This window comes from Pelodiscus sinensis, chromosome 21 (assembly GCF_052426305.1).
Source record: "Pelodiscus sinensis isolate ZL-2025 chromosome 21, ASM5242630v1, whole genome shotgun sequence".
Classification (NCBI taxonomy): Eukaryota; Metazoa; Chordata; order Testudines; family Trionychidae; genus Pelodiscus; species Pelodiscus sinensis.
In genome coordinates this window covers 12,126,306-12,146,480 of record NC_143072.1, presented here as the reverse complement: position 1 = coordinate 12,146,480, position 20,175 = coordinate 12,126,306, and the positions used below count along the sequence as shown (strand labels likewise).

Below are 20,175 nucleotides of genomic sequence, written 5' to 3'. Positions count from 1 at the left end.
AGATTCCATTTTGGAAGACACGGTATCTTTATTTTGTACATCAAGAAGAGGGGCTAGGGAAGGGTAAGTGGAAGGAGGTGAGGGAGGAATGGGGCACGAGCCCCTGATGGGGAGGACTGGGCTGGCTCTGTGGGCTTCTGGGGGTGGAAGCTCTCCTGCAGCCCCCCAATTGCCCCCTCTCCCCAGATGGCAGCCTGCGGCAAGTGCAGCCGGGCTGATGGCCGAGTGGTGTGATGTGCCCAGTGTGGGTACTCCGGGCAATCCAAGCCAGGACTGCTTTGCAAGCGGGGCACCCCTGAGAACTGTCTGTCCGGGGTGGGGGTCGGGACCCTTTAAGCACAGCCCTCGGCTAGCCTGAGACAGCATCTCCACGCTCTAAGTCCTCATCTGATGCCCTGCCGGCACTGCTTCTGGCCATCCTTAAGACCGCTTCAGGGTCCACTCAATGTGGATGCGCTAGTTCGAATTAGCGCTGTAGTGTAGACATACCCTTGGTTTCACTCCATTAAGAAGCAGATTTCGCCTGGAGGAGCCGCCCGGAGCTTCTGAGGTTGCTCACTTGCCTTTCCTGCCTGCAGTGGCCCTGAGCTCCCTCAGAAGTCTCTCGTTTTTGTCCAATTTTAAATTGTAGAATGTTCTTGGTGATTGATTTAAATATTCTCCTGTGAAAACTGCAATTCAGTCCCTGTAGCATCGTGTTCAAGGCCCCTCTGGAGAGTCACTTGCCTTTGAGCCGTCAGGAGTCTCAGGATCAGCACCATTGTCCTTAAGGCCCTGGCGCATGGAGTCAAGGGGGATGCGGTATTTTCACCCTTTCATTCTTAGAGAAAAATGACATTTCTAGCTCTTCTGGCTAGGGAGAACATTGCAATGGCTCAAAAAGCAGGATGTAAACGTTAACTTCCACTAGATCTAGTATTTGTACATAATCTCATGATTTTAAAGCCAATTGCATGAGTTTAGGTGAGCCTGATGCTTGAGTTTTGATCATTCGGGATTGGCAATACTAGGAACATGACTCGAAAGTGTCAATTTCACTCTTGTTTAAAGTCACTATCTTATCTGTAGTGGAGTAATACCTGCAGCACCCCAGGCAGGTGCAGGATAATGTCATTGGGCCTTGCCCTAATCAAATGCTTCCAAAAGTCAAGTGATCTCTTCCAACCTGGAGGAGCTGGACGAAAGCCAGGAGATCCTACATTATCTCCGCCCTGTTGGAGAGTTAGTAAGGAGAACACAGGGTGACATTTCAATCCAAGCCTGTGTCCCTTAAGTGACCTGTCGCAAGATGTCAGAGCACGCGAGCCCAAGAGCTGAGCCCGCGATGGTTCTTTCATTTTCTCTTTGCATAGGGACGAGGGGTTATTACCCCGCCCGGGCTGCGAGCTGCAACTCCCCACCCCCAGTTTTCAGGTGCCCAAGAACCCGCTGGAATCACGACCAAGTTGCCTCTTCTAACTCTGACATGGCCCTGGAGCCCCGGGCTGCTCCTGGCGTGCAACGGGCGGTGGCCCCTGCCGCTTGTCCCGAGGCGGGCCCCTTGCTGCGCTCGCCCCAGCAGTGCCCGCCCTCCGGGGCGCGGCCCCTTTAAGAGCCCCCGCGGCGCCCCCTGGCGGGCCGGGCCGGCGCGGCCTCAGCCGGCTCCGCGGACGCTCGGCGGCATGAACCGGGGCCGGGGCTCGCAGGCTCGCGCCGGGGGGCTCAGCACCGCGCAGCTCCGCGCCCTGCTGCAGGACGAGCCGCGCCTGGAGCGCGTCGTGCGGTTCAGCGGCAAGGTAGCGGGGCGACGGCCCCCCGAGCCCCCCTGCAGCCCCCACCGATCCCTGGCCCCCGAGCCCGCCCCCCAAATCCCTCGAGCCTCCCTGCATCCCCCCGTCCCCCGAATCCCCGGCCCCTGCGTGCGTCCCCCTGAGTCCCCCCAGCTCCTGCGCCCCCACCGATCCCTCCGGCCCCCGAATCCCCCTGAGCCCCCCGAATTCCCCCGGCCCCTGCAGCCCTCCGCTCCCCCGAATCCCCGGCTCCTGCACCCCCCCGAGACTCCCCCGAATCCCCCCGAGCTCCTGTGTGCATCCCCCTGAGTCCCCCTGGCCCCCGAATCCCCCAGGCCCTGAACCCCCTGAGTCCCCCCGAATCCCCGGCCCCTGCATCCCCCCAGGCTCCTGTGTCCCCCTGAGCCCCCCCTGAATCCCCATTCCTGCGTCCCCCTGACTCCTGAGTCCCCCCTGCTCCCTCCAGATACCCGGCCCCTGCATCCCCCCCAGACCACCCCTAATCCCTGAGCCCCTTGCATTCCCGCCGGCCCCTGCATCCTCCCCCCTCAAGCCCCGGCCCCTGTGTCCCCCTGGCCCCAGCATCCCCCTGACCCCTCCCGAATCCCTGGGCCCCTGTATGGCCCCCCAGCCCCTGCATCCTTGCTGGACATCTGGCTTCAGCCCTGTCCCCCCTCCCCCCGACTCCTGCATCCTCACTGGGCCCCCGGTTCCAGCCCCTGCATGGCTCTGTGACTCCAACCGGTTTCAGTCCCCCGGTGCACTCCCTTGTCCTCTCTGCCCCTGCGTTTCCCCAGTGTGCCCCCTTCCACAGGCCCCCAGCTCCTATCCTCCAGTGCACCCCTGAGGCCCCTAGCCCCTACATCCCTCTCTGGCCCCAGTGCACCCCCCACCCCTGCATCCCACCCCCTGGTGTGCACCCCGACCCCTAAATTCCCCCCAGGCTCCAACTCCTGGCATGCATTCCTGGCCCCCCCGTTGCATCTCCTCGGCCCCTGCATTCCCCCCCAGTGCACACCCCTGGCTCCAACTCCCTGGCCTCCTGCCTGCTGCACCCCCTGGCTTCAAGCCCCTGGTCCCTCAGCCCCTGCACTCCCCTCCTTGGTGCGCACCCCCGGCCCTACATCCCCCCCAGCCCCTCATCTGCTGCACCCCCGGCCCTACATCCCCCCTGGCCCCCTCACCTGCTGCACCCCCGGCCCTACATCCCCCCTGACCCCCTCACCTGCTGCAACCCCGGCCCTACATCCCCCCTGACCCCCTCACCTGCTGCACCCCCGGCCCTACATCCCCCCTGACCCCCTCACCTGCTGCAACCCCGGCCCTACATCCCCCCCTGGCACCTGCATTCCCCCCCACAGGCCCTGCATCCTCCCCCCGCACTGCACCCCCCACCCCCATCCTCCTGGCTCTGTATCCCCTTAGCCCTTGAATACCCCCCCACCTGCAGCATCCCCCAACCCTCCTGATCTCACATCCCTCCCCCGTCCGCCAGGACCCCAATGTTCCCCCTCCCGATCGCTCCATTCCTCCCTGCACCTGCCTCCCCCTGTCCCTCACTGGCTGCTGAATCCCCCCCCCCCAGCCCTTCTTCTCCCAGGGTCCCTTTCCCCCATGCCCTGTTCCCCTCCATCCCCCCCATCTTCCTGGCTCTTCCCTCCCCCCCCCCCCCGGTGCTTCCTCATCCCCCTTCCATCCCTCCGATATTCCCCTGTACTGTCCCCGGCCTCCTTCGCTCATCCCCCTCCAGCCCCCCTGGAGTCCTCCCTTCAAACCTGGCCCCTTCCCCCACACTCCTGCTCCTGCCTGCCCCCCTACTTCCCCAGCTCTCTGCCCGTCCCCCCAGGCCTTCTTCCATCCCATCCCCCCCTTCACCCCCAGGGTTCCCCTCTGCTGCATGCCCCATGGGCCATGCCCTTCCCAACTCACGCTGGCCATGCTGGGGCTGCCTGTGGGCAGGGGCAGGAGTGTGCTATGGGGAGGTGGGATCACAGAGGCTGGGCGAGGGGGCTGGGGTGGGTTGAGTCCCCGTGGCTCTGCCCGCAGGTCTCGCAGTGACGTGGTCTCTTCTGGCTGGGATGAGCACAAGGCTGTGGGGACCCTCCCCAGTATAATGGGCCAAATGCTCCTCCCGCTCAGCCCCTTGGCCAGCCCCTCGCTTGCGGGGAGGTTGGGGCAGACTCCATTCTGTAAACTCCCCTCCCCACTTCTGGAGCCTACCCCCTGCTGCCAGAGTGCACCTTGCTAGGGCAGCTGCCAGGGAGGCATGGGGGGTACCACGTGCAGCTCCACACCCCTGGGGAGCCGTGCCCTGCAAGGCGCAGGATCTGGCCTCCGGGGACCTGGGATAAGGAGGAGGCAGGAGCCTGCCAGAGAAGAGCGGCTGTGGGGGCGTAGACCCTTCTCCCCACAATGGCCAGTGCTGCTCGGCTGGGCATGTTGGGGAGATGCTGCTGCTTTGGGCTTTGCACCTCTTCCCAGCGGGCGAGCCCAACCAGCGTCCTTCGGCAGTTCTGGGACACTGCTGTGCAGCCCCTGTGTTAATGCTGCACATGGAAACCTGCTTTGCCAAGAAAGGCAGGAGCTCCCCCCCCCCCCCCCCCGAAGCATTTTCACTGCCCCGGCCTGCGTGTGGGGGTCTCTCTGGTTCCTGGGTAGCTAGTAACCGTCGACTTCAAGCTGCACAGGATGTGCCGTACGGGCTCTCGGAGCCGTGACGCTTTCATTTCCTGAGCCTGCTGTGGTTTAATTTTCAACAGCAACTTCTACTAACGAGGCCTTTGCCTTTGGTTTTAATTCATAATCAGTGACCAAGTAAAGTTTGTGCAAAGACCAATGTCAGGGGAATTCTTAAACACCTTTCTTCTTCAGAGGGAAGGCCTCAGGCAAGGGCTTATCAAGAAATAATAGAAGGAAAAATCACTTGAAACTCATCGTTTGCAAAATCTTACTCAAGTCTCAATAAGGCACCTGAATTTGCTCAAATTCATACAAGGCCCCTTGTTACATGCAGATGGGATTTGTCCATTGTCTCAAAAGGATCAAATAATAAAAAATTAACAGCGCTTAATTTTGGAACCCTGAAAGGTTCCCATTGTCACACTCAGGAGACATGTAATGCTTTTGATCTTTGATTGATCCCAGCTTGGCAGGGAGGAGAAAAGAGGGCAAGAAACCAAAAGCAGCCTTAAGCAAAAATAGTTGTTTACGCCTAGCGTGGGTGGCTTTAGATATATTTGGAAAGAGATTTGCTTGTTATCAGACATAATGTTTCCATCCTTTCTTCACTGTGACCATGTTCTTTATCATGAGTGTGCAAATACTACACGAATATGATAGAGAGAATATTTTTGTCAAACGTTTCAGTGCAACTGGATATCTGGAAAACCTTACAGGGTTACAGTCGAGCAAAGAATTTTAATAACAGGGCTAGTTAGAAGCTTCCTGTCCTGATATCAGAGCCTAATCCAATATGCTTACTACTGCCTTCTAGATCCATTCTAGTCCAGTGTGGTGCGGAAGTACCTTTAATTAAAATCAGCAAGGTCCTTCTGTGTCCTTAGGTGCCGGGTTTCCGTCTGGGAGTTTTTCCCAGTAACAGTGTTGACTTTGGCACCTGAAGATCGGCTAATTAGATGTATGGGGAGCTGTGGGAAGTGGCCTAAAGTCCTTACTAGATGCAGAAACTTGTTCCAAAGAGAGATGGACTTTCCGCTAGCCCTCTGCCTGCTCCTAGTGCTGACAATGGAGAGGAGGGGGCAGCCAAGGGAGCTTGCCTTGGGCTGGGTAAGTGGCCAGGAAGAATCGCCATCATCTCCACCGAGATAGGGTTGCCAGGTGTCCAGTATTTGAACTTTCCGTCTGGGAAACGAATTGAGAAAATACCGAACATAGAAATGTCGGGTATTTTCTAATTAAGTGAGTTGTATTATTAGCATGAGTGTGTACAGTAAAACTCCAGTGCTCCGGCATCCAGTGCTCCGGCACTCCTGATAGTCCGGCACCACCTGGAACCCGAAAGTGCTCCAGCCAGCCGGACAATTGGAGCTGCTCTGCCCCGGGCTTCCCCAAGTCAGCCACCGGTCAGTTTCAGCAGCGGCTGACTTGGGGATGCCTGGGGCAGAGCAGCTGGGGTGCTGCCGGGTTGGTCCCGCAGCACCACCCCCCATCCCCGCCACCCCGCCCCAGACCCCTCCTAGCCCCCCCTTCCGATAGTCCGGCATATTTGATAATCCGGCACCCTCTGGGTCCTAAAGGTGCTGGATTATCGGAAGTTTACACAGTAGAGAGGTGTGGGGCGGGGCTGGGGCGGGATGGAATCCCTGGGGCCGGACTCACCTGTGCGCCCTGCCGGGCCCTGCATAGGACAGGCAGCACCCCGGCATGTGCCTGGGCCAGCCCTGCTCCCGGCCAGCCCCACTCCCTGCCAGCCGCCCCCCCATTCCCCTGCCCTGGCCAGCCCCACTCCCCCGCGACCCCCTCCCGGCCAGCCCTGCTTCCCACCGGCCAGTTCTCCCTGCCCCCCCCCCCCCCCCCGATCAACCCTGGCCAGCTCCACTCCCCCACGACCCCCTCCCGGCCAGCCCTGCTTCCCGCCGGCCAGTTCTCCCCCTCTGATCATTCCTGGCCAGCCCCGCTCCCCCCTCCAGTTCCCCCCCAATTTCCCCCAGCCAGCCTCGCTCCCCCAGACCTCCTCCCAGCCAGACCTGTTCCCTGTTGGACAGTTCCCCCGGCCAGCCCTGCTTCCCCCAATCCACTCCTGGCCAACCCTGCTCCCCTCCTGGCTGCGCGCCCCCCATCTGAGATCAAGTGTGTCCGGTATTTTTTTGAAATCATCTGGTAACCCTACACCTAGAGCAACAAAACATCTGAGGCCTGGAAAACAAGCTTCAGTGTGAAGGGAGAAAGGGGACCCCCTCCCCAAGCCAGAAGCCTGCTCCCCCAGTTTTAATATATTGATCATGGATTCCAAGTCCAGAAGGAGCATTGTGACCAGCTAGTCTGACTTCCTGTATCACAGACACAGGCCAGAGCCCTGCCCCAGCTAATTCCTGGTGCAGAGCTGCTGAAAAACCATCACATCTTGAGTTCACAGCTACCCAGGTTAGAGACCCCCCCCCCCCCCCCACGATCGTCGGTCAATTGTTTCCCTGGTTAACGAGGCTCCTTCCCAACCCAGCCTCTCCCTGCCCTGTGGTAAGAGAAGGGCACCGGTTAAAACAGCTCTAGAGGGAGAGCAGAACGGATCTTTGTGCTTTGTGAGTCTAGCAACCCGTGTTCCCTTGGCCGGCGTGTAATGCCTGGAGGAATTACCGCCAAAGGCATTGTCCCCGGAGGGCTGACAGTGCATCAGCAGCTCCTCATGCCCAGCATGTCGCTCCTAGAACAGCCAGGGAACAGTGATTCCTCACCCAGTAACCTCCTCCCGGCCTAGCTGAGAATAGTTCCCGGCTTGCCACCAGCAACGGGGGCATGGCATGCTGTTCCAGGGAGGCTCTGTCCCTGCATTTCCTGTCCGCACGGGTGGTGCTCATGCCGTGCAGGCTGCGCGCTCAGACATTCCACAGCCAGACTCTTCCCAGCGTCCGGGCTGTTTGGGAAAGTGGATTTGTCTCCGTTGCATCAGGGCTTGCAGAATCCCAGGCCCCTGCTCGTCTCCCTGGTGCAGTCGGAGGCCTGCTCCATCGATTCCGGCAGAGTTTAAGCTTCCACTAGCTAACAAGTGAAGCTGCTTATCCTAACCCAGCTGGTGCGGGGCTGTGAGCAGCCTGCTGCCCCAAGCAGGCTTGTCTGTTAGGCGGTGGCTGTTCTAACCCTTTGGGCAGCGGTTTCACTCCGCTGCCGCTGCAGCTGCTGGAGTCTCAGGATAGAGAGGTGGGCGCTGGGAGTAACCGCCCCTTGAGACAGACCAACGCCCCTTGAGACAGACCAACGCCCCTCCACATCCGCCAGGAGGCGCTCCACAGCCAGGAATCTCCTCCCCCTTCGCACTACTGAGGGGGGTGTGGGCGCGTCAGGTCGATCAGCCCCAATGTATCTGCAGGGTGTCAGCCCTGGGCCCTGCTAGGAATCCCCACAGCCGCCCAGGTGAACAGTCCAGCCTGGCTTGGATTGGCTAGTTCCCTTCCCCGGCTGCGGGAAGGCCAGTGCCCGGAGCTGAGATTATCTGTAGCTGTCTCGGTGTGGTTCCCTTCCCCGGCCGCAGTGGCTGGCTCGTGGCTCTGGGTGGCCTGTTGGCCCTCGGAGAAGCCGTCTGCCCCCCACCCCCAGGCTGTGTGCAGTTTTTGTGGAATTTCCCCAGGCTGGTTGGTGCGGGGGCCTCCTAGCTGTACGGCTGCAGCCTCCCACTGGGCGCTCCCTGCCCGCTGGGTCTGGGGAAGCCGGGGCGTAGGGAGCAGACTGGCACTGAGAGCTGGGGAAGGGGCTTGTTTGAATGCGGAGCAGCTGCTGGACGAGTGACGGGGGTGTCTGGAGAGTGAGCCGGGACTCTGGGGCTGCCAGGGAGCTGAGGGCGGGATTAGGCCCAGTGGAGGGAGCTGGGGGGCTGGCAGGGAGCTGAGGGCAGGATTAGGCCCTGGGGCGGGAGCTGGGGGGCTGGCAGGGAGCTGAGGGCGGGATTAGGCCCTGGGGGGGAGCTGGGGGGCTGGCAGGGAGCTGAGGGCAGGATTAGGCCCTGGGGGGGTGCTGGGGGGCTGGCAGGGAGCTGAGGGCAGGATTAGGCCCTGGGGGGGTGCTGGGGGGCTGGCAGGGAGCTGAGGGCGGGATTAGGCCCTGGGGGGGGGGAACTGGGGGGCTGGCGGGGAGCTGAGGGCGGGATTAGGCCCTGGGGGGGGAGCTGGGGGGCTGGCAGGGAGCTGAGGGTGGGATTAGGCCCTGGGGGGGGGTGCTGGGGGGCTGGCAGGGAGCTGAGGGCGGGATTAGGCCCTGGGGGGGGGGCTGGGGGGGGGAACTGGGGGGCTGGCGGGGAGCTGAGGGCAGGATTAGGCCCTGGGGGGGTGCTGGGGGGCTGGCAGGGAGCTGAGGGCGGGATTAGGCCCTGGGGGGGGAGCTGGGGGGCTGGCAGGGAGCTGAGGGCAGGATTAGGCCCTGGGGGGGTGCTGGGGGGCTGGCAGGGAGCTGAGGGCGGGATTAGGCCCTGGGGGGGGAACTGGGGGGCTGGCGGGGAGCTGAGGGCAGGATTAGGCCCTGGGGGGGTGCTGGGGGGCTGGCAGGGAGCTGAGGGCGGGATTAGGCCCTGGGGGGGGAACTGGGGGGCTGGCGGGGAGCTGAGGGCGGGATTAGGCCCTGGGGGGGAGCTGGGGGGCTGGCGGGGAGCTGAGGGTGGGATTAGGCCCTGGGGGGGGAACTGGGGGGCTGGCGGGGAGCTGAGGGTGGGATTAGGCCCGGGGGGGGAGCTGGGGGGCTGGCGGGGAGCTGAGGGCGGGATTAGGCCCTGGGGGGGGAGCTGGGGGGCTGGCGGGGAGCTGAGGGCGGGATTAGGCCCTGGGGGAGCTGGGGGGCTGGCGGGGAGCTGAGGGCGGGATTAGGCCCTGGGGGGGAGCTGGGGGGCTGGCGGGGAGCTGAGGGCGGGATTAGGCCCTGGGGGGGGGCTGGCGGGGAGCTGAGGGCGGGATTAGGCCCTGGGGGGGGGGGAGCTGGGGGGCTGGCGGGGAGCTGAGGGTGGGATTAGGCCCTGGGGGGGGAGCTGGGGGGCTGGCGGGGAGCTGAGGGCGGGATTAGGCCCTGGGGGGGGAGCTGGGGGGCTGGCGGGGAGCTGAGGGCGGGATTAGGCCCTGGGGGGGGGAGCTGGGGGGCTGGCGGGGAGCTGAGGGCGGGATTAGGCCCTGGGGGGGGGATCTGGGGGGCTGGCGGGGAGCTGAGGGCGGGATTAGGCCCTGGGGGGGAGGAGCTGGGGGGCTGGCGGGGAGCTGAGGGCGGGATTAGGCCCTGGGGGGGAGCTGGGGGGCTGGCGGGGATCTGAGGGCGGGATTAGGCCCTGGGGGGGGAGCTGGGGGGCTGGCGGGGAGCTGAGGGTGGGATTAGGCCCTGGGGGGGGAGCTGGGGGGCTGGCGGGGAGCTGAGGGCGGGATTAGGCCCTGGGGGGGGAGCTGGGGGGCTGGCGGGGAGCTGAGGGCGGGATTAGGCCCTGGGGGGGGGGGAGCTGGGGGGCTGGCGGGGAGCTGAGGGCGGGATTAGGCCCTGGGGGGGGGGGGAGCTGGGGGGCTGGCGGGGAGCTGAGGGCGGGATTAGGCCCTGGGGGGGGGGGGGCCTGGGGGGGGGAGCTGGGGGCTGGGGGGGGGGCTGGTGGGGAGCTGAGTGCGGGATTAGGCCCTGGGGGGGGGGAGCTGGGGGGCTGGCGGGGAGCTGAGGGCGGGATTAGGCCCTGGGGGGGAGCTGGGGGGCTGGCTCCGCCTGGGCTGCCCCTTCTGAGCTGTGGTGTCCCTGCAGTTTCAAAGCTTGCAGCTGGAGCGGGAGAAGTGCCTGGCCTCCAACTATGCCCTGGCCAAGGAGAACCTGGCCCTGCAGCCCCGGCTGGAGAACGGCAAAGCCTCGCTGGCCATCAAGTACCAGGAGCTGCGGGAGGCCAGGGAGGCGTGTCAGGAAAAGCAGCAGCGAGTGGGTGAGTGGAACTGCCCCTTGCCCAGGCCTGCCAGTGGGGGCAGCTGCCCTGGGGCCCAGTCATTAGAACGGGCCCGGGGCTCCTGGCTGGCACCACCGCTACTGCAGCAGCGCCAGAGCCCCCGGCCCTTTCGATTGCCCCTGGAGCTCTGAAGGGCCGGCTGGGGGAGGCTAGTCCCAGCCCCGCCCCTGTGCACGAGGCCCTGCTCCTTCCAGGGGCTGCAGTGAGCCGGCCCCCACCTTGCCCAGGCCGCCCTGCCTGCGGCATTGGGGCTGCGGCCCCCAGGCTCTGGCTGGGCCCTGCTTCCAAGCGCTCGGCTCCGCAGGTGGCAGGCCTTGGACCCTGCTGCGGGGCGGGTTGGTTCCTGTGCACCTGGCTGAAGCTGCTCTCGCCCAAGCAGAGACGTGCCTGGGGAAGCGGAGCCCGAAGCAAGCCCTGAGCCAGCTCCAAGCCCATCTGGATGCAGCTGAGGCGGAGTCGGAGGTGAGTGGGCAGGGCCGGGCTGACTCCTCTCCCTGGGGCCCTGTGGGTGAAATCCTGCCTCGGCTGTAGCCAGAGCCCATCTCCTCTGTGCCCCGCAGGCGCAGGTGGAGCGCTTCCTGGGCCGGGAGCTGCCGCTGGAGGCGTTCCTGGACCTGTTCCAGCAGAGCCGGACGCTGTCCCACCTCCGCAGGACGCAGGCGGAGAAGCTGGAGGAGCTGCTGCGGGCGGACAAGCAGCCCCGGCGGCTCCCCCTGCGCTGCGAGGGGCAGCGAGCCGCCCCGCCCAGCCCAGCCCGAGCCCAGCCGGCCCTGGTGCAGAACACAGCCTCTCCCCAGGTGCTCCAGCTCTGCTATGGCTGCACACCCGCCCTGCTGGTCCCCTCGGACGCCGTCAGAGCCTTCCCGGTGCCCGTGGCCCCTCCCGGCCGGAGCCTGCCTCCCCTGGCATCTTGCCCTGGCCAGTTGCCAGCGTCTTGCTCCAGCTCCCCTCTGCGCCTGATTGGACACATCCCCCTGCTCAGCCCGCGGCCCTTCCGCCTGCAGCATGCACCCCTGCCGCGCCCACAGAAGCAGGAGCCCCACCGGTAGCTGTGGGGGATGGGCTGCCCCCCAGTGCCCCACGCTTCCTGCTAGCAAACGCCCAGCACCGAACATGGCCCCGCCAGCTGGCACTCCGGAGGTGCTCAGGCAGCCTCCAGGGGGCGCTGCTGTGTGCTGGGGGACGCACTCAACTGCTCCAGGGTGCAACCAGCGGGTGGCTGCCCCAGGGACACGCGGGGTGCAGGGGAGGCAGCCTGGCAGCACTGAATTCCATGGGGAGTTCCCAAGAAGTTCTGGCAGGCGCTGCCCAGGGCACGGCCAGCGGGGGAGGGAGGGGAGGCAGCTTAGGGAAGCAGTGGAGCAGGGGGTGGGTTACAGGGCACGGCACCCCAAGCTCCTGTGTGGGCAGAGGTGGGTCCCAGTAGGTCCAGAGAGGGGAATGCAGATGGGGGGGGGGGGGGGTCCCAGTAGGTCCAGAGAGGGGAATGCAGATGGGGGGGGGTCCCAGTAGGTCCAGAGAGGGGAATGCAGATGGGGGGGGGTCAGGTCCCAGTAGGTCCAGAGCGGGGAATGCAGATGCGGGGGGGGGGGGGGGTCCCAATAGGTCCAGAGAGGGGAATGCAGATGGGGGGGGTCCCAGTATGTCCAGAGAGGGGAATGCAGATGGGGGGGGGGTCCCGGTAGGTCCAGAGAGGGGAATGCAGATGGGGGGGGGGGTCCCAGTAGGTCCAGAGAGGGGAATGCAAATGGGGGGGGGTCCCAGTAGGTCCAGAGAGGGGAATGCAGATGGGGGGGGGTCCCAGTAGGTCCAGAGAGGGGAATGCAGATGGGGGGGGGGTCCCGGTAGGTCCAGAGAGGGGAATGCAGATGGGGGGGGTCCCAGTAGGTCCAGAGAGGGGAATGCAGATGGGGGGGGGGTCCCAGTAGGTCCAGAGAGGGGAATGCAGATGGGGGGGGGGTCCCGGTAGGTCCAGAGAGGGGAATGCAGATGGGGGGGGGGTCCCGGTAGGTCCAGAGAGGGGAATGCAGATGGGGGGGGGTCCCGGTAGGTCCAGAGAGGGGAATGCAGATGGGGGGGGGTCCCAGTAGGTCCAGAGAGGGGAATGCAGATGGGGGGGGTCCCGGTAGGTCCAGAGAGGGGAATGCAGATGGGGGGGGGGGTCCCAGTAGGTCCAGAGAGGGGAATGCAGATGGGGGGGGGGTCCCGGTAGGTCCAGAGAGGGGAATGCAGATGGGGGGGGGGTCCCAGTAGGTCCAGAGAGGGGAATGCAGATGGGGGGGGTCCCGGTATGTCCAGAGAGGGGAATGCAGATGGGGGGGGGTCCCAGTATGTCCAGAGAGGGGAATGCAGATGGGGGGGGGGGGTCCCAGTAGGTCCAGAGAGGGGAATGCAGATGGGGGGGGTCCCGGTAGGTCCAGAGAGGGGAATGCAGATGGGGGGGGGTCCCGGTAGGTCCAGAGAGGGGAATGCAGATGGGGGGGGGGGGTCCCAGTAGGTCCAGAGAGGGGAATGCAGATGCGGGGGGCAGGGCTAGGAGGCTACAGTGGCAGAGTAAGAGCAGGGCCATGCGGGCTGGAGAGGACTTACAGAAGGAGGGTTGCTGCTGGCTCTCTCCCCTCCCTGTATGTGGGGCAAGGCCAGGGGAGGCCGGCCGGCTGGAGGAGAGGACAGGGCAGGGCCCTGGTGCCAGGCTGCACAGGGCTGAGGCCTCCCAGGTGGATGTGACGGTTTGTCAGGCTGCCCCACAGATGGGGGGCACAAAGGCTGTTTTCCAAATAAAGGCGCTTTCCAGGATCTCCCTTTGCCTGAGGCTGCTTGTGCCGGGGGTTGGGGGGCTGCTCCCCAGGAAGCTCACTGTGCCTCTTGCAGCTGGCGGAAGCCCAGCATCCTGCACTGAGTGGGCAGGGAGCAGGTTCCTCTGTGGGAGGAGGCTGCAGGGAATGGGGGGCTGGGGGAGAGCGGGGCTGCGAGAGGCCCTGGGACACAGCGCTGGGGAATGGCAGGCATGCTGGGTTGGGAGAGGGGCGTGTGGGGAGGGGGCAGGGCAGGTTGCTGGGAATGGGGGGCAGGCGGCGGAGGGGTGTGTGGGGAGGGGGCAGGGCAGATTGATGGGAATGGGGGGCAGGCGGCGGAGGGGTGTGTGGGGAGGGGGCAGGGCAGATTGATGGGAATGGAGGGCAGGTGGCAGAGGGGTGTGTGGGGAGGGGGCAGGGCAGATTGCTGGGAATGGCGGGGGCAGGCGGCGGAGGGGTGTGTGGGGAGGGGGCAGGGCAGATTGCTGGGAATAGCGGGGCAGGCGGAGGAGGGGTGTGTGGGGAGGGGGCAGGGCAGATTGCTGGGAATGGCGGGGGCAGGCGGCGGAGGGGTGTGTGGGGAGGGGGCAGGGCAGATTGATGGGAATGGGGGGCAGGTGGCGGAGGGGTGTGTGGGGAGGGGGCAGGGCAGATTGCTGGGAATGGCGGGGGCAGGCGGCGGAGGGGTGTGTGGGGAGGGGGCAGGGCAGATTGCTGGGAATAGCGGGGCAGGCGGAGGAGGGGTGTGTGGGGAGGGGGCAGGGCAGATTGCTGGGAATGGCGGGGCAGGCGGAGGAGGGGTGTGTGGGGAGGGGGCAGGGCAGATTGCTGGGAATGGCGGAGGCAGGCGGAGGAGGGGTGTGTGGGGAGGGGGCGGGGCAGATTGCTGGGAATGGCGGAGGCAGGCGGAGGAGGGGTGTGTGGGGAGGGGGCGGGGCAGATTGCTGGGAATGGCGGAGGCAGGCGGAGGAGGGGTGTGTGGGGAGGGGGCAGGGCAGATTGCTGGGAATAGCGGGGCAGGCGGAGGAGGGGTGTGTGGGGAGGGGGCAGGGCAGATTGCTGGGAATGGCGGGGGCAGGCGGCGGAGGGGTGTGTGGGGAGGGGGCAGGGCAGATTGATGGGAATGGGGGGCAGGTGGCGGAGGGGTGTGTGGGGAGGGGGCAGGGCAGATTGCTGGGAATGGCGGGGGCAGGCGGCGGAGGGGTGTGTGGGGAGGGGGCAGGGCAGATTGCTGGGAATAGCGGGGCAGGCGGAGGAGGGGTGTGTGGGGAGGGGGCAGGGCAGATTGCTGGGAATGGCGGGGCAGGCGGAGGAGGGGTGTGTGGGGAGGGGGCAGGGCAGATTGCTGGGAATGGCGGAGGCAGGCGGAGGAGGGGTGTGTGGGGAGGGGGCGGGGCAGATTGCTGGGAATGGCGGAGGCAGGCGGAGGAGGGGTGTGTGGGGAGGGGGCGGGGCAGATTGCTGGGAATGGCGGAGGCAGGCGGAGGAGGGGTGTGTGGGGAGGGGGCGGGGCAGATTGCTGGGAATGGCGGGGTAGGCGGAGGAGGGATGTGTGGGGAGGGGGCGGGCGGAGGAGGGGTGTGTGGGGAGGGGGCGGGGCAGATTGCTGGGAATGGTGGGGCAGGCGGAGGAGGGGTGTGTGGGGAGGGGGCGGGCGGAGGAGGGGTGTGTGGGGAGGGGGCGGGGCAGATTGCTGGGAATGGCGGGGCAGGCGGAGCAGGCGTGTGTGGGGAGGGGGCGGGGCAGATTGCTGCATGGGACCCTGTGGCAATGCCGGGGCAGCGGCCGGCCCGGGGCTAGGAGGGGGCCTAGTGGACCAGGTGAATGGATTTTTCAGAGTGAACTCTTGAAAATCTGCATGTTCCTTGCCCCGCCCCCTACTCCTGCCCTGTCCCAGGCCCTGCTGACGTAGCCAGGCTGCTGCTCCAGCAGGTCACTTTCGCTGAGTGCTGCTCTGTGCAACCCGTCACCTGCCACCAGGGCCAGGCCCGGGGCCAGTGGGGAGAGAGGCTGGTCTGTGGCCCAGTCTGTCAGAGGGAGCTCAGGTCCCCCTAGTTGTGGTGCCTGCAGGCCCTTTGGCTGGCTCAGCCTCTGACCCTTCACTCAGGCTGCGTCTAGACTGGCAGCTGCTTTGCAGAAAAGCTTGCCAGCTGTCTACATTGGCCGCCTGAATTTCCGCACGAGCACTGACTTCCTGCTGTCTGAAATCAGTGCTTCGTGCGGAAATGCTGTGCTGCTTCCGTTCGGGCAAACGTCCTTTTGTGCAAGAGGACCAGTGCAGACAGCTCAGGACTGTTTTGCGCAAAAAAGCCCCGATGGTGAAAATGGCGATTGGGGCTTTTTTGCAGAAAAGCGCGTCTAGATTGGCACAGACGCTTTGCCGCAAAAAGTGCTTTTGTAGAAAAGTGTCCTGCCAATCTAGATGCGCTTTTCCGCAAATGCTTTTAATGGAAAATCATGCCAGTGTAGACGCAGCCTCAGGGATTGTGGTAACCAGAGAGCCCTGCTCTCCTGTGAGCCTCAGGGTGCGTGGGGAGTACCTAGGCAGGGCCTCCTGCCCCTGCTGCCACCTGGGCCACTCCCTGGTCCTTGTTGCCATGGGGGTCCCTGGCAGCTCTCACCAAGCCAGTGGCTTTTAGCTCCACTGGCCTCCTGGCAGCCCCCTGCCGGGGGAGGGAAGAGCTGTGTGATAGGACTGTCCTGGCTGAGCCCCCTTAAGGTGAGTGTGCAACACCTTTGGGAGCCTTCGAGCTTGGGGCCAACTGGGTTTGAGCAGGGCCCGGACCCTGACCCTGGGCCCCAGTGATGGTCTTTGCCTTAGACGTGCCCAGCCCTGCCCCCGCTCACATTGGGCCTGGCACTGCCCCAGGCAAGACCCCTCTGCAGACTCAGAAACTGGGCCAGGGCCTAGGCTGCGGCTTCTGAACCGTGAGCATCTCGTCTGCCACCAGCTGGTCACAGGTTAGTGCCTGAGGGGCTGACCCTAGTGGTTTGATCAGCGCCAGGACATGACTGGAGGGTTTTCCCAGGGGAGAGTTCTGTGGCCAAGATCTCGAGAGCTGAGTTCAGCCCTCCCTGTCATCGCTAGCCCGGCTACGCTGAGCTTGCTGCAGCCAGGGACTTGCCTCCCACCCAGGTGCCCTTCCTGCCTGCAGCCCCGGCATAGCCAGCCATCTCCAGGCTAGGAGCCGGGCTGGGCCATGCCCCCTTGTTAGGCCCCAGGGTGCCAGGGCTGGGCCAAGTGGCAAGCTCAGGTCAGTGCTGCGTGGGGCAGAGGGAGGTGGGACTTCGGCTGGCCCTCCCGTGTGGGGTTACTGGGTTGCTGCCAAGCCGAGGCTGCTTGGACCGGCACACAGGGCCCTGGGCACAGCTGGTCATCAGGCTTCCCTCAGCCGTGTCCCTGTTCCATGTGTCAGCAAAGAGGGTTAACCCTTTCCCTGCCACGCAGTAGCCCTGCCTCCAGATTCCTGCATTGGCCTTTGCAGAGCCCTTCCCAGGGACTCCTGCATTATTGATGTGCCAGCCAGCAGCAGCACCTAGAACCAGAGAGCTGGAAGAGACCTCAGGAGGTCATCAAGTCCCACCCCCTGCCCAAGGCAGGACCAATCGCACCTGTCCCCTGCAGAGCCAGTATGAGGGGGTATGGAAACCCCGTCCCAGGGGTCACAGCAAGCTCACCATGAGAGGAACAGCAGCTGTCAGCCCACAGCAAACCCACCCCCCCATCAGACCGAGCTGGGAGATGTGTTACTCGGGACCGGGCCTGCCTCTGGCCATCCCATGATAACCCCCTGCCCTTGGGGAGCTCAGAGCCCCTTTGCAGAAACAGGCCCAAGGAGACAGGCAGCTAGTGGGCAAACTGCTACATGAAGCAGAAGGGACCCAGCCATCACCCTGGCAGGCACTGAGCGGGAGACCTGCTGTAGGCACTGAGGGCTGGATTTCTCACAGGCACTACTGAACACCACTGGCTTGTGTGCAGATCAGCGGGGAGCAGAGCTATCTCTGCTTAGCTCATTCTTGGCTCCCACTTTCAGCCTGAGTTTGCGAGATCCCCCTCTCCCCCTTGATTTTTAGAAGCAGGTCACCTTTCATGTGAGAAGCCACCTGCCCCTGGGCCCACAAGGCGATGGGGGGAGCCAGTGGAGAGAGCCAGCAGTAGCAACCATTGGGTACAGCACTGAGCTCCTGCTCTGCTTGAGAGCTGTCTCAGCCACACAGGTCCAAGTGCCTGGCCATGCCACTCAGCCTGCAATACAGCACACAGCCCCCTAAAGCAAGGTGCTGGGGGAGCCTGGCAGAGTAAGGGAACCAGCCGCATGGCTCTGAGCAGGACTGGGTCTAGCACACAAAGTCTTTACCCCCTGCCAGTGCTGAGCACAAGCAGGGAGACAGCCCCTGCCCCAGCGGGATCTCTGCTTGTGCTCAGCAGGAGGGAGGGCTCCATCTTCAGCACCACAAAGGAACAGCAGCTCCTGAAGCCATTTGTTATCAGGGAGGTGGATCAGCCCTGGATGGACTGGGGTGGTATCCCACTTTCTGCCAGCCTGGACCAGACCCAGGCCCCCTGCAGTATGGAGCAGTCCCCAGCTTCCTGCCAGAAGGATGCAAACAGTCCTGCGGCCCACCTCTTGCCATGCTGGGTTAGCTCACGGTGGAATGGATCAGAGAGAGGGGTGTCCTGGTCACAGGTCTAGTGCACCCTGCTCTCCTCCCTGCCCCTTCACTTTCAGCTGAGAATCCTCTGCTTCTCCCACTCTTAGGTACCTCAGGGTGCAGCTGGCACCCACATCTATATTACCCACAGGTTTAGACAAGTCTAGCTTCGTCCAGACTCCACTACCTCCGAGGATGGGGGGATTCCTTTGGTTCCCTGGCCTCCTTCCCCATTTTTCAGGTCTGTCCTTTCGGCCACTTCAGTGTTCTTAGTTCCCTTTTCCCACCGGATGCCCCCCTTCTGCAATTATGGGCCAGACTGTTGAACTCAGCACAGCTGGAGGCAAAACTTCAGAGAGGTCACCCAGCCGATCTTTCAAAATATCCATAACAGGCTGTCTGAGGCTATTGTCCACTTTTCTATGTATATGCAGTCAGCCCTGCTGGACTCAATGCCCTGTAATCAGAGCACAAGCAATACAGGGGGGCTACGTCTAGACTGGCATGATTTTCCGCAAATGCTTTTAACAGAAAAGTTTTCCGTTAAAAGCATTTGCAGAAAAGAGCGTCTAGATTAGCAGGATGCTTTTCCGCAAAAGCACTTTTTGTGGAAAAGCGTCCGTGCCAATCTAGACGTGCTTTTCCACAAAAAAGCCCCGATCGCCATTTTCGTGATCGGGGCTTTTTTGCGCCAAACAAATCTGAGCTGTCTACACTGGCCCTTTTGCACAAAAGGACTTTTGCCCGAATGGGAGCAGCATAGTATTTCCGCAATAAGCACTGATTTCAGGCAGTAGGAAGTCAGTGTTCTTGCGGAAATTCAAGTGGCCAATGTAGACAGCTGGCAAGTTTTTCCACAAAAGCAGCTGCTTTTGCGGAAAAACTTGCCAGTCTAGATGCAGCCTAGCAGTAAACAGAATTCTCTTCTGTTCATGTTCTTATCCTCTGCGCAGAATTGCTGTATCTGAGCCCCTTCCAGTAATGCATTAAGCACGCGCACTGGTCTCTCAAACTTGCCCCCAGCAGAGACCTGCAGTGTTGTTTGATATGGGGGGGAGGTGTTATTCTGAGCTGGCATTAGAGAAAGCAGGACAAAGAAATGCACCTGACAGCAGAATGTGAGGAGGATTTAATGACACTTAGTACCTGAGCGAGTTTATGCCACAGAACGTGTCATATTTAGGGATGTGATAGTGAAACCGGCTTAAAATCTGGCTCCCATGCAACCCAGCTCCTACCACCTGTCCCCGCTGCTGCCTCTGTATCTGCTCTTCTGTTCCAACAAATCCAAAGCTTTCACAAGAATTCAGGCAGGAAAGCCCAGCTCAGTGACAGACATTTGCCAGCGCTGAAATACATCAGAGTGGGGATATGAACACCCAAGTGCCGGTACATGGTGGAGATAGTATCTGTCACTTCTCAGTCATTCAAGAGCCATCCCAAACTACTCCTCAGCACCAGGCAACTCACTCAAAAGTGCAATACAATAGCGTGGCACCAGCCTCTGCCTAGGTAGGCTCCCCTGCAACCAGATTTTAAGCCCGCTTGCGGCATGTAAAACTTCCTCACTGGGAGAGGCAGCGGAGTTCCCTCCTCAGCCCAGCCACTGCTCTCCCACCGACGTGCGGCGTCTACACGGAAGCCCTGCGCCGCTTTAGCGTTCGACGTGTAGCCGCAGGGAGGGGCCGGTGCAGGACTCTCTCCGGGTTGTGCCGGCTCCGGCGGGTGTCCCCGGGCGCGCTGAACGGCTCAGTCCCCGGCCAGCAGCAGCAGCCCGGCCAGCAGCAGCAGCGCGACCGCCGAGAGCTCCGCCAGCCGCTCGCCCCGCCCGCGCCGCGCCGCCTCGTCCAGCTCGCGCTGCCGCTCGCGCTGCAGTCGCCGCAGGCGCTGCGCGCGCTCCAGCTGCGCCCCGTAGTGCGCGCGGTAGAAGGCGTCGAAGTCGAAGAGGGGCGCGCGCGGGGCCCCGGGGCGGCGGGGGCGCGCCCGGCTCGCGCCGGCCCAGCAGCCCGCGGTCGTAGCGGCGGCGCAGGGCGGCGCGGCCCAGCACTGCGTAGGCCTGGTGCAGCGCGGCGAAGCGCGCGGCCGCCTCGGGGCAGCCCGCGTTGCGGTCCGGGTGGCAGCGTAGGCTCTGCGCGTAGTAGGCCGCCTTGATCTGCGCCTGCGTAGCGCTGGCCGGCACCCCCAGCAGCTCGTACAGGCCCGCGGCCCGCGCGCCCCCCGCCGCGCTGCTCAGGCGGGCGCGGCCCAGCAGGCGGGGCCAGCCGCGGGCGGCGAAGGCGGCGGCCGGGGCCATGGCGGGCGGCGGGGCGCTGGGCTCCGCGGCGGCCGCCGGCAC

The 20,175-nt window shown here is 63.9% G+C and overlaps 2 protein-coding genes across 2 annotated transcripts; one reads left to right on the top strand and one right to left on the bottom strand.

The window, feature by feature from the left end:
• The first annotated feature begins 1,618 nt into the window (after positions 1 to 1,618).
• VPS37D (VPS37D subunit of ESCRT-I) lies at positions 1,619 to 11,827 on the top strand. Its single transcript, XM_075904975.2, has 4 exons — positions 1,619 to 1,775; positions 10,197 to 10,368; positions 10,769 to 10,851; positions 10,950 to 11,827. The coding sequence occupies exons 1-4, from the start codon at positions 1,662 to 1,664 to the stop codon at positions 11,436 to 11,438; spliced, it is 858 nt and encodes a 285-aa protein (XP_075761090.1). The 5' UTR covers positions 1,619 to 1,661; the 3' UTR covers positions 11,439 to 11,827.
• A 7,124-nt stretch (positions 11,828 to 18,951) lies between these two features.
• On the bottom strand, positions 18,952 to 20,133 carry DNAJC30 (DnaJ heat shock protein family (Hsp40) member C30). Its single transcript, XM_075904981.2, is given in 2 exon segments — positions 18,952 to 19,800; positions 19,802 to 20,133. Coding segments are annotated over 2 exon segments (543 nt in total). The 3' UTR covers positions 18,952 to 19,589.
• Between the last annotated feature and the right edge of the window lie 42 nt (positions 20,134 to 20,175).